At 38.5% G+C, this 13,473-nt stretch overlaps 1 protein-coding gene across 9 annotated transcripts in view; it reads right to left on the reverse strand.

Moving 5' to 3' along the window:
- LOC116151590 (ankyrin repeat domain-containing protein 26-like) overlaps window positions 1-13,473 on the reverse strand; it is a 71,955-nt gene that overhangs the window by 22,734 nt on the left and 35,748 nt on the right. For 7 of the 9 annotated variants that reach the window (XM_064490602.1, XM_064490600.1, XM_064490588.1 and 4 more), the window contains 4 exons: window positions 11,891-12,058; window positions 11,240-11,291; window positions 10,791-10,860; window positions 6,335-6,428 (listed from right to left, as the gene is read on the reverse strand). In XM_064490602.1, coding sequence (XP_064346672.1) covers window positions 6,335-6,428; window positions 10,791-10,860; window positions 11,240-11,291; window positions 11,891-11,972 — 298 coding nt within the window. In that variant the 5' untranslated portion in view covers window positions 11,973-12,058. Of the gene's footprint in view, window positions 1-1,063; window positions 1,206-1,695; window positions 1,770-3,625; window positions 3,699-3,882; window positions 3,912-4,351; window positions 4,619-6,334; window positions 6,429-10,790; window positions 10,861-11,239; window positions 11,292-11,890; window positions 12,059-13,473 lie in introns of those variants that run through there. The other 2 variants (XM_064490608.1, XM_064490604.1) reach the window with 2 other exon arrangements.

Raw genomic sequence — 13,473 nt, forward strand, 5'->3', positions numbered from 1 at the left:
CACGTCCATTAACTTGTGTATTGTCTATGGCTACTCTTGTTGCAACGGTGACAGAGCTGATTAGCTGTGACAGAGAATGTATTTATTGGCTGCAAGTCTTAAATGTGAACTATCCTTAGTAACACAGTAGTTTAAAGAAGAAAAAGCTGGACCACCTCTGGTTATTTAGAAAATCGGAGAGAATCCATAAAAACACTACTAGAACTAACAAATGGGTTCAGCCAGGTTGGAGGGCAGAGAGTCACTATACAGATATCAACTGTATTTCTATCATCAGAAACTAAAATTTAAAATATATTATTTTAAAACAAATAAATAAAAATATACTACTTATAATCTCTCTGAAAAATAAGAAATACAGGTAAACTCATAAAAGATGGAAACACCCAGACACTAAAAACTCTAAAATATTGCTGAGAAAATCAAGGAAGACCTATATAAATGGAGAAATAAACTTTGTTCGGGATTAAAAATTTCATTTTGTTAAGAAGTCAATTCTCCCCAAATTAATCTACAGATTCAACATAATCTACATCTCATTTCCAGGACACTAGCAGACTTTTTTTTTTTAGCACTGACAAGCTGATTCTAAAATTCACGTGGAAAGAAGGGTAATAAAAGGAAACAAGACGAAGCCAGAGGACGGTGGCCTTTAACCATGGAGCTACGAGTGGCAGGAGCTGGATTTTAGGCAAGGAGGTAACAAAGACCTGAATTTTAAAAACTGTCTAGTAATCATGGTTGCGGTGTAGACCAAGGTCCCAGGAGGTGGAACGGTGCAGAAGAAAGTCCTGAGGTGATTTCAGCGTTCTAGGAGGGAAGTAGTGATACCCTGACCTTGGGTGAAGGCGTAGGAGCAGCAGAGTCAACAGAAAGCACAGGGAGAGGGAACGGCCACAGCCCCTGGCTGGCAGCGCACAACACGTCTGCTTCTGCTTTAACACAGAGCAGGTTCCTGAGACGCAGCGGACTGTAACGGAGCCGCGCTCCCTGGGCGGCACTAGGTGTGCACACGTTGCCGCGAGACACTTAGAAAGGCTGTGTAGTCACACGGGGGTCCTACCTTTACTCTCCGGGCCAAGTCGCTCGATTAGCCTCAGGGTGTTCTTATAATTAGGGGAAAGCGACTCGCAATCCTCGGAAGCTGTCCCCGGGGACCGAGGTAAGTCATCGAGGCCATCCAGAGAATTCATCTGCTCTTTGACCTACAAATAAATAATGCTATTTCACACTGTCTCCAACATTGTTATCAAATATGCTCAGTGTACAGAGGTGATCGATATCCATCTTTTTATGAGAGCAAAAACACAGACACTTCTCGAAAGAACTGATTTCTGTCAAAAGGCTAACTTTATCAGTAGTGTTTCTAAATGATTTTGAAGTAAACGTTTCTACAACAAAGGAGGATTTTCTGTTTTTCCACTCTACCTTTTATAATTTTGTTTACTACAGGAAAACAATATTCAGGAAGGTTTTTTGCCTCAATTCCAAGGATAAAATTTAACTATAAATTATTACAGATCCTAACAATACTTTAAGTTTTGGGACTAGATAAAATGCTATTAAAAACTAGATATTAAATAATTATTTATTGACTCTAAAAGTCTAGTTTGAAAGGCAATTTCTTTTGAACTGTGTTATCAAAGCACAAAAAACAGTATTAAACAAGAAATTTAAATTTACATTTTTACATACCTGTGAGTGGTTATTTTCACTTCCATCAAGTCTTTCTTGTTCTTCCTCAGATGTGCTTTCTAAGTCTAGGTCTGCTGAAAAATGAATATGCTTAGTTAAAATTCACTACTTAGAACAGCTAGATAAAAGGCATCATCTTTATAAAAACATAAAACACATTTCATCAATTGACAGTTTAAATTAAGCTTAATCTTTAGCTGGATATTTACTTCTTTAAGAAATACTTCTAATTATTTAAAATTTCAACAAACTATTTGGGAAATACTAGATGTTACCAGATTAAAGGCATACAAACATCTCAAAGTTTCACTCACAAATTGATTCACCAGACATGAACAAAACAAAGAAATAAAACAAAATTTAAAAATACAGTAGAAATATACAAAATCACCTTCTCTACCTCCTAACAGTACCTTTTTAACAACATACCAAGCTTCAAGAGCAATGTTATTCATGCTTTCCAAAATTACTGTTACTTTTTATGCATTTATCTTTCCTTTATCTGAACGTTTCCCTCTATTGTTCTGACAAGTGCCTTTTCCTCTTTGAAGACTCAGCCTGCTCTGTGAAGTCCTCCTTGATTGCAGCTCTCTTTCTGCAGAGACACAGGGATCTCTTTCCTTGGAGTTACCTTGGTACTTCACAGATTTTTCTAGTGTGTCTTCACCAGCTGAACTCTAAACTATTTCTTTACATGTCTATCCTCTTTGCTCCTCTGCTGCAGAGGACAAACTCTTAAAAGTATCTTTGTATAAACAGTATTTATTAGAAAAACTTTGAGTTTATAGCTTGTAGTCACTACTATAGGAGATAACTGAGAATCTTTTGTAAATACGACATTAATTCTACAGGTAAGGAAAGAAAAGATAAAACTATCAGGAGCAGAAAAAAATATTGTATGACTTATTACTACAGCTCTGATTATATCACTGGTTTCACATCCATGAACCCTGTTTAAAACAGCAGTTCTCACGTGCCATCCGAGAAGCCCTGAAGCCCCAAGTTCCCTCCATCTAGGAAGTCCAGGAGGTCAAAACTAATTTCACAATAATACTGAACGCTATTTTCATTCTCATTCTCCGTTAAGTGTGCAGTGGAGGTTTCCAGATACATGACATGTGATAACATTATAGCTCTAATGGCTAATGCAATGTTTCTCTGTGCTTGTTTTTTAAATCTTTCAGTTTCATTTTCTAATATACTAAACATCAATAGATACAACCCACTTAAAAGTTCTTCAGAATTCTCAATAATTTTTCATAGTATAAAAAATATCCTAAACCCCAAAACTTTTAGGATTATTTTTGAAAAGATCATGTCTACCAAATACTAAGGTAGGACTAATAACTTCCATCATTTTTAATAATCAAAGACACCACACACACACACTCTTAATCAAAACATCCAGTTGGCTTAAGATCTTTGGGCTAGGGAAATAGCTCAGTGGTAGAGCACATGCTTAGCATGTACAAGGTTCTGGGTTCAATCCCTAGGACCTCCATTAATAAATAAGTACAGAAATAAATAAATATCAGCAATGTGATAGCACTCGATGAAATCATTAAAGTGAAATATGACTGACATGTTAGCAAGTGAAGCTTTACCCTACGTAAAGGTCAGAATTCAATTAAGCATTTTAAAACTGGAAAAATCTTAGAACCTAATAATCAATCTCTCAGAATCCCCGACAAGTATAGGGACTCCAAACTGAGCACTTTAGTGTCTCCCAACATCAATAGAAACATCCGAGTCAAAGCTGACATTTTAAAAACCTATTTCTTATGCTTATATATATTTTTCAAACATGGATACCGATCGTAACATCTGCCTTACTTATGTCATCTTTCAATTAAATTTGAAAAAGTAAAAGGAGTTAGGAAGAAGAAGACTGTACTTCATTTCAGAGTTAAATTTGTATTGCAAAATTTACCTGATTTGAATCTTTGTAAATTCTTCTTTGCTCCTGTTTTTTTAGGAACAGAATCTTTCACTCCAACTGCAGGCTGAATGGTTTTTGAAACAAATCGATTAATAATGTACATTTGATACAATTTGTAGTAGTAATTCAAGGGGGGAGGGTCTAGCTCAGTGGCAGTGTGCCTGTTTAGCAGTGCATGAGGTCCTAGGCTAAATTCCCAGTACCCGCATTAAAAAAAAAATTCAAGATAAAAGTATAAAAGTTTTTACCTTCAGATGAGGATATTTTTCAGTAGCATCTAAAAGCCAAAAGGGACACATAATCAATTGTAAGTAAATATGAAAGCCAACTATCCAGTCATGCAGTTAGTACTGAGCGCAATCCTCATGCTTGCTTTGGAAATGAACACGTTAGGTTTCGGTGTTTTAATTTTCAGGGGCAGTTAGGACAGCAACAAGGCAGAAATAGGAATCCATTATAGATACTGAATAAAGAGCAGGAATATAGGTTTAACAAAACATGCAGGTAAGAACTCAAAAGTACGATTATGTTTCAAATGACTCTATAAACTAGAAACGTGCACATGTACCAGTGTGAACATGCTGCCTGAGGAGGAGAAAAGCGATCTTTAATCAGAGGAACAAGTCACGGCTCCAAGAAGACAAATGTGAAAGCTGACAGTAAAACGCAACAGCACAGCTTTCATGCGACTGACACTATTAGACTACAAGTATTTACCACGCTCTTCAATTCGTCCTGTGATTTAGGAAGTCCACAGCTGTGATGGCAGTTCATTTGAATGTGCAATTCACTTCTCATCAGAGAAAGTGTTATGAATTGATCGGCTTGGATACACACTTGTAGAATAATCGTTCATAAAATTCATTTTTTTCCATACCCACATGGGCTACCGGTGTGCCTACATTTCTTGGATCCTCTAGCCGTCCAAGTTTCTTGATCCACTCATGCAAGAAAGAATGTATACTGAGTTTTCAATATTGAAATCTGGTGATCAAAAAAATTTCATTGCCACAGAATTATTAGACATTAAAAGTCTTTTATATTTCAAAACCTGTGTAGTATTCACTGAAAATAACAACTTTAGCATTTATGGAATGAATCCTATTAATTTCTTTTATTTCCAAAATTGGTTTCATAACTCAGGCTAATGTTTAAAAGGATTATTGTGAAACAAATATCTTATCAAAACATTAGGTATCATTAAAAACAACAACAACACAGCCAATGCTTCATATTCAAATTAATCTCACTTGAATAACAAATACCAATACAACATGTGTCTTTGAAGCCTGATAGGAGGAGTGGCTGTGGTTTACCCCAATTCTAGGCCCCCTCCTGATTCCAGTATTCTCTGGAGTGGCAGTGATCTAACCTGGCTTCAGTGCAAAGATACTGACGCCATCGAAAAGGAGTTCTCTCAAGTTTCCCCTCAATTCCAAAATCACCTACCTGTGGCCATTTTTCCCTCCTTCCTTCCTTTCACTTTCCTCTTCAAAGGTACCTCTAGATCTGCGGTCTTTATACTTCCCCTTCTCTATTCTTTGGATGGATGATGCCCACCATTTCTTTTCCCTCTCTGCTTAGCAGCAGTAGCTTACATCTCTAGTTTCTACTTCAACACTTTGCCTTGCTCTGGCTATGAACGTGCTCAGAAAGAAACACAAAATCATGCTTTTCCTTGATGCTGTTGTGTCTTTAAATCCCCAGTGGCTCTTTTCCCAGATTCCCCTAAACACAAGTCTACCCTCTGAGCGTGATCTGAAGACCAGCAACAAGGGCATCACCTGAGAGCTTGTTAGAAACGCAGACCCACTGCTCAGAATGTGCACTTTTCACTGGGTCCCCAGGTGACTGAGTGAAATGTGAGCAACTCCGGTCTATACCGAGTCTGCTTCTGCAGCACTCGGACTTAACTGATCCTTCTGAAATCCAGCCGCACGCGTCTCACTGTAACACTTCCCCGAAAGCTGCATCAGGAGTTGCAGACTTTCCAGTGGACTCTTTACCAGGCTCCAGCGCCCCTGAACTCCCCGGAACGCACCCTGCCCTCTTCCTCTTTCCCACTCTCTTCTGTTGGCCTATGAGACACCATCCTATAAGGCAGCAGCACGCTGCATGACACGAAGGTCCAGACATTGACAGCTGACCACACACGCCTGTGCTCACCCACGGCAGGCACACCCAGCTCTGCGTGATCAGGTACCGCAGTCCTCACCGCCTTCCTAATGATCGGGGGTCGGGGGAGTGGAACATTCTGCTGAGGTTCCCGGACAAGCTTTGGTGCTGGAAGCAGCTCACTTCATACCCACCTCATTTCAAACACTCCTCTTCCTTCTTCTAAAGAACTATCCTACATTCATTACCACCTCCTGCCAGGGACCCCCCCTCCTTTTCCTTCATTTTCTCCCCTCCTCTCTACCTCTCTCATTCTTCGCTCCCTCCTTCCCTCCTCCTGATTTCCTGACTGTCCTCAGGTCACAGAGCATCTTGAAAGAAAGCTAACAACTGAGCTCCTTAAACAGCATTCTAGTTTAATCTGTTGCTGACACCTGATAAGATATACAATTTACTTCCTTTCTTCCTCTTGTTTCTCACTATACGTTCAACAGGTGATTTTCTTTGGCTGAGAGAATAGATCCAAATCCATGTTTTAAATCAACATTCTGTCAAATGACTTTTTTTATAAAATACAGTGCTTACTTTCTATTTGTCCATTTAATGTATTTTTTTCTCCTAGACCTGCAGCTCCAGATAAATGACCAACATGGCTCCATAGTTGAATCTCGGAGGTACTCTGTTAAAATTAATATTAATAATGAGTTGCATAAAGATTCCCTTATCCCTTTCTAAGAAAATACCTGTGTTTCCTACCTTATTATTATTTTTAAATTTCCTACTTTAAAAGCAATTAGACTTAAAAACAAAATAAGCATATCCTGGAAACCCAAACATTTAAAGAGAAAATTTCATATAGACTCTCTAGATCAAGTCTATCTTTTATCTTCAGTTGGCTTCTGACTCTGTAAACTGAGCATGGAAAGCCAGAGCAAATATTTTCATAGACAAAATACTGACTTATGTGCAGATTTCAACAAAGAATTAACTTCAAAATACCTAATTCCATTCTGCATTCCTCGACAAAAGAAGAGGACATTTTAAAAAATACACATTTTTATATGTATAACTGAATTGCTTTGCAGTACACTTGAAACTAAAATTATAAACTGACTACACTTCAATAAAAAATAAAATTTAAAATATACATATTTAAACATATTCTTTAATACGTATACGTGCTATAAAGTTAAAATGTTTCTTAGGACAGATATTGCTCTTAATATTAAAATAACATACTTGGCATGAAAAGAAGCCTTGGAGTGTGTCATGTTGAGTATCAACACAACACTGTGGAAACTGCTACATTTCAGGAAACAAAGGCTTAGCAGAATCTAACGATTATTTGATAAAACTTTTATTCATAAGAAAAATAGTTGAATAAATTACCAAAGTAGAAAGAAAAACATTTATGTTTAAATTAACAGCAGAGAAATTTTAAATGTAGCTATGCAGCTCTTCAAAAAGGTACCATAAGCTTTACATTACTAAGGGAAGAATAAGAACACTGTTTAGTGACCACCCGCATGTGCCAGGCCCTTATGATGCACATTCTCTTCTCTACACACAACAATAATAAAAGTGATCCTAAGGACGGTTACACACTTGCTGCTTCCTGGCCACTCCAAGATGCTGGAGCACCGTGATGAGCAGATGGGACCCGCTCTTCCCTCTGTCCAGAACATCCCTCCCCGGGACCTTCGTGTGACTGGCTCCTTCCTGTCCGTCACCTGGCAGCTTTGGTCACACTCAGCTCTTTTCTGACTACCTAAATTCCACCCTTACTCCACCCCCGGCCTAACTACAAACTCCCCCACTGTTGTCTGCCCTAACGCTCTCCACGTTCCTTAAGTGAAGGACTTACTGTCCCTGATAAAGGGTTCCTGTTTACCTGTTCTTCTTTTCCTGCCACTACAGCCTAACCCCTCAACTGCTACATTCAGTGTCTAGCTGCCTGGTGCTAGTCGGTGTTCAGGAACAGGAGTTTATTTAAGGTCAAAACATCTAAAGTCTCCAGAAGGCGTCAAGTACCAAAGCACTACATACCTATCGGAGATGTCTGGTACTAGTTTGCTGACACTTAACGTACCCCAAATGAGAAGTCCCCGTGCCCTCTCTAACGTTCCCATTTTATTGTCCTTCAGATTTTAGAAAAGTGTCCTCAACATTTCAGTAGGTCCCTAGTGGCCACTGTGATCATTCTGTCTTACATTTCTATAGCACCCTTTACAGTTGACAATGTGTTTTCACATTTGTTACCACAGTTTTGTTCATGACACATAACCTGCGAGGTAGGTATCAGTACCATGTTTTTGAACGAGGTCACTGACATTCAAACAAGTCAGACAAGTGTTTCCAAGATCCCATAGTGGGTCAGAACCAGGATGCCACGTCTGCTGACTTCAAGTACAGTGCTGTGCCACCAGGCAGGAGCCGCCGGGATCCAAGGGCTCAGGCTCTTACCTCTTTCCACGGCTGTCACCTTGGAATAGGTCACCACTACCCTGCACTTAGCTGCCTTCAAGTCCGGTCACCATAAATGTACTCAGTGCACGCTATTTTCCCTACCCGAAATGGGCTGTCCTCAGTAAAACATCACTAACCCAAACTGCTGGTATTTTAACCCCACATACTTATTACTATTCCCCATGCTTTTGCTTCTCCTGAAATGTTCTTTGCAGCTCTAACTGACAATCCAAATATATTAATACTTTGAAGTCACAAGCACTGTCTTTTCAAGGTCAAAGTGGTTAAACAAACAAACAAAAACACCCTTTTTTTGTGGGGTTTTTTTTTTTTTTACTACAACCTGTTTCTCTCTGAGTCTCATTAAGAGTTTTACACATTCATTTATAACAAAGAAACAGCTGGTCACAGGCTGACAAAGAATTATTTTCTTTAGTTTTTAGAAAATGTAACTTCAGAACCCAAGCCGATTCCCTATGACTTCTAAGCCTTGGTTTTTGCACTACATACACCAGTTTCATTAGGTGAGTCTGGAAAATTAACACAAGTGCAGTCTGCAGTGGTATGACACGTGGTACAGAATGACTTTACTAAGTGTGGTATAAAATGAGGAAAAAATTTTGCTGGGCAGATGTAAAAGTGAGAAAGTGAAGTCAAAACATCCCTCCATTTATGTTTTAACATGACTAGTCAAGTACAAACTTAAGGCAAGAAAAAAAGGAAAATGTAAGTATAACAAGGCATGTGGAGATATACATGTATTTCAGCATTTATATATAATAGATCGGTGATGTATCAGTATTGTCAGGGATATACTATGAATGAAAGCCTCTGTTTAACCTTTTTATTATATATATAAAAATATATAAATTACATATGCAAGTATATATATTATTCTTCAGCAAATTTTATAAAAATATCAAAATATATGATATATAAAACAAAGGCCTTTGTTCATAATATATCCCCAATAATACTGACTTGTACTAATCTACAACCGTTTGTTTGTAAATACTACTATAAGTAAGACTTAAATTTTGTCACTAGAAGTCGCTCAATTGAACACGGTCATCTCTCACTACCTGAGCACTGTGAATTATTACTAGAGAGAGAAAAATAGATTTTAGAAACTTCCTAACACATCAACTTTCCACTTAGAGGAAGAACAGGTAATCAGGATTCTAAGGATAATATATAGCTTGAAAAGATACATTGAATGGAACATGAGAGGGGGCTAAAAAGAAGGTTAAAAAGTTTTCATCTCAAATTCTAAGCTCACAATTGGTAGATACTGGAAAACAGACTGTAACTTATTCCTATTCATCATATACTTCTTATCTATTTCCTTGGCATTTATGACAGATTTCCTGTCATAACAACTGAACTTTTACAACCTAAACAAAGGGAATAGAAATTTAAGTCATATTTTTAGAATTCAAATAGATTTCATTATGACGTAGTACGTGTACTATATTACCTGTACAATCAAATAGATTTCATTATGATAGAGTATGTGTGTTATATAACCTGCAGCGTGGTGCAGAAGTCCATGTCTCCTCATGCACTCACATTCAAAAAATACTAAAATGCTTCTTACATTTAAGACCTTATTCTAGGTGCTCCAGGAAATGCACAATTACATTCCCTAATCTCTAGCGGTGTATACTGATGCAGGGGTTATAAAATGAATATGTAAATCACTATACTACAAAGTATCTGAAACTTGAAATTTTAGAATGGGACACGAGGACTGGACATATTTTTTAAACTATAATACAAAAGAATTCTGAAGTAGGTTTTATCATATGGTTGTTATTAACAGTCTACTTTGAGAGCTGGTTGTTATTTCAGGGAAAACATGTATTCTTCAATTAGATGAGGAGTTTTGAATATACTCTTAATGGGATAATTTAGAAAACACAGAGGAATCTATAATATGGATTTTGAGAAACAGAATTTTAATTTCTAAATTTCTATAATTTCAATTATTATTTTAGTCTTAATGCAGAACCAGAGATAGAAATAAAGTAAAACAAACAAACAAACAAATAAAACAATAACCTCTTTCCTCACAACTCTCTGATACCAAAAGAAAAAGTGTCCAAGGGGAAAAAAACAGACACATGCTACGCAGTTTTGGAACTGAAAGGCCCCAGGAAGAGGCCATGATTATCACAGTAAGTAGCTGTGTGCACTGAAGATGTCCCTGAAGCACGAGTATTATACAAGTGGCGTCAGTGTGGTTTAAAAGTCAAAGAACCCTTATCCTTGGCCAAGCTTCACACTTCCTCTATAGTGGGAAACCTTTTCACAGTACAGTTTTCATGTCAATATATATGTTCTAGTCCATTTTGCTTCAGCACTATCTTCAGTATTTACCAAAGTAAAAAAAAGAAAAGAAAAAGAAAAAGAAAAAAATCAACCTCTCATATTTTTATAAAATGGTTTACTCTGACCAAATTTCTAACACAAACATAAAACAATGATAGGCAGAGCACTGCTAAATTTTAAGAGTAAATACTACACAAAACTAAATTCAGAGCAGAAAAATGAATTTCACAAGAGAACACTTTACCTTGGGAGTAAGAGCTAAGTCATCATCTGATGGAGGCCTTGAATCATCAATATCATGTTTGGGTGAAACGCTTTGGAGCAAAAATACACATCAAAAATGAGTGAGTTCATTTCTTTAAACAAACTAGTCACAAAAGTCTATGCTGAGGGATAAGAAAGCAGATCTGGGAGCCAGGCTGCCTGATGGTCAAGTCACAGCTCAACTACTTGCTAACCATGGAATCATGGGTCAACCAGTCAACCTCCTTAAGCTACACTTGCCTAGTTAACTAACAGTAAGCTGTAACAGCACAGCTACTCTGCAAAGCTGTTGTGGTGACTGTACGAGGTAACAAATGTCAAGTACATAACACGGTGTCTAACCCAGAGTAGGACACTCAACAAGCCTTCTTTCTTTTCTCTGTGTTCCCTTAGTCAACATGTAATTTTTAAAAATCCATAAAATCCTACCTGATGACAGAGATATCTTCATTCCTCGGTGAAACCTCAACCACTAAATCCGCTATTAAGGAAAAAAGTAAAATAGACTTCATATCAGCAATAGAAAAACACAGAATATTTAAAGTGTAAGACCAATGTTCTGTTAACAAGCTTTCCTTTGGGACCACACCTGGAGACTACACACTTGAGTGAATACTGAGTATACTCCTGGTAGGTAATTAATGCATAAAAGCCACTACCCCTCCTTTATATTTACCAAAAAGAAAAAGGGTGTTTATCCAAGTTTGGTATTTTGAAGTGAATTGTTGTTTACAAGGACCAAAATCCCAACCAAACTTTACAAGACTCACAAAAGAATGATAATCATTACTAAAATCAGCATCATAAACTGACAACATCACGCTCACACAGCGTGGTGTTTCTGGACGACACCCATGGGACTAACCCACCCTGCCATTTAGCTTTGTCAGCCTCGTGTTATCTGGGCACGGTCATCCCTTTTCGCTCACATACGGTCTAGGGCTGCCTTCACACTGCAATGGCAGACATGAGTACATGTGACAGACACCACATGGCCTAAAATATTGACTCTCTGGCCCTTTGTAGAAAAAGCTTGTGCATCCCTGCCTTATGTCACAACCAGGAAACCCTAAGACTCACGTCGAATCTTCTTACTCTTCTGCTCAACATTCTTCAGTGGATCCATGCGGCTGCCATTGCTGGTTCCCAACTCGACAACCATTTCTTCTTTGTCGTCCTTGCCAGACAATTGCAACTTTTCTTTGATGTTTTCTGCCCCAGTACGCGAAGAAGGTAATCTCTTCTTAGCTGCAAAAAGAGAAATGATTATTCTGCGGTCATCACAGTAACTACATCTCCTTCCCCCGAGGCTGGCTTAGGCATGAGCATGCGATGTAGTTCAGCCAGTAAGATGCCAGGGGAAGTCTACCGGAAGCGTCTGTTTTCTTCCTCGTTAACAGGAAACATGCAGAGGGAAGCAGCCCTCCTCGCCTGCGGATACTGTCAGGTGAGAAGACGACGCTTGGAGCTGCTGCCAATCAGCAGACCAGGAAAGGCGACATCAAACACCAGCAGCCTCACAGCTGAAGGAGGGACAGCGTCTGGGATCCTGACGACATCACCGAACCTTCTAACCAATCCTGACTCCTGTTGCTGTAGCCACTGTTACTTAGGGCTCCTATTATTATTTGTGGCTAAAAGCATTCTGACACATTTCCCAAGGTCTACAGCAGACCTCCTCCTTTCTATAGTACTAGAAAGGCTTTCAGAAGCGTGCCTGAGCTAGGTAGTCACCTCGTTCCCAACCATTCCTACAGCATCCTTCCTGCACCAACAAAACGAAACTCATACATCCTGCAAAGTTCACTGGCACATCTTAGCCTCTGCACTGCTGTCCTTTCTGCCAAATGTAATCTTCAAAGATGTTCCGCCCACCAAACACTGCCCTTCTGCCTCCTTCCCTGGCAAACTTCTACTCGCTCTGCATGGCTTACCTGACATCCTACCCACTTTTCAAAAACTTCTTTCCTCACCATGGACTTAAAGTATTTGGCACGTATTAAATACCAATAAAAATATATATAAAGACAGTTACAAAGTCCTCGTGGGCTCTGGGACACAGTAAGCAGAGAATAAAGTAAAGCAAATCTTAAAAATGGTGATGACAGTAACGAGCTCCCGGAGGCCAGGAACTGTGCTTTTGACCTGTTCGCATTCTGTAAAGTCAGAGTGGTGATTAGTACCTAAAAGACACTTGAGAGTCATCTGTTAAGTGGATGAATTAACAGATAAGAATGTTTTCTTTGAAAATCCTGTTTAAAAAAAATACACACATTAACCAGGGACAACTCTGTTGTGTTATGAGCACCTTGAAGACCAAAACTCTGTCTATTCCATCTTTGTATTTCCTGCAACAGAACTTCTTTGCTTGATCCAGGCCTACCAAGTTAAAGGTGCCCTCATACAGTTCAGACCGAACAGCACCCTAGGGGTCACATCTAGGCAACATAGTCTTCTTTTTTTCATGTGAAGCACTTCTGTGCTTTTATTACAATTTGTTGAGTCCTGAGTTGTGCTATTTGAGTATTTATTATGACAATCCTTTAACTAATGGCAATAGAAAATCTTGTTCCAACAAAATATAGTTTCATGACAAGAATCCCCCAAAAACAAGAAAACATCTGACTCTCATGAAGGCAACATGTCTCATTCTGTTTGCACTT

This window comes from Camelus dromedarius, chromosome 2, assembly GCF_036321535.1.
Source record: "Camelus dromedarius isolate mCamDro1 chromosome 2, mCamDro1.pat, whole genome shotgun sequence".
NCBI lineage: Eukaryota > Metazoa > Chordata > Mammalia > Artiodactyla > Camelidae > Camelus > Camelus dromedarius.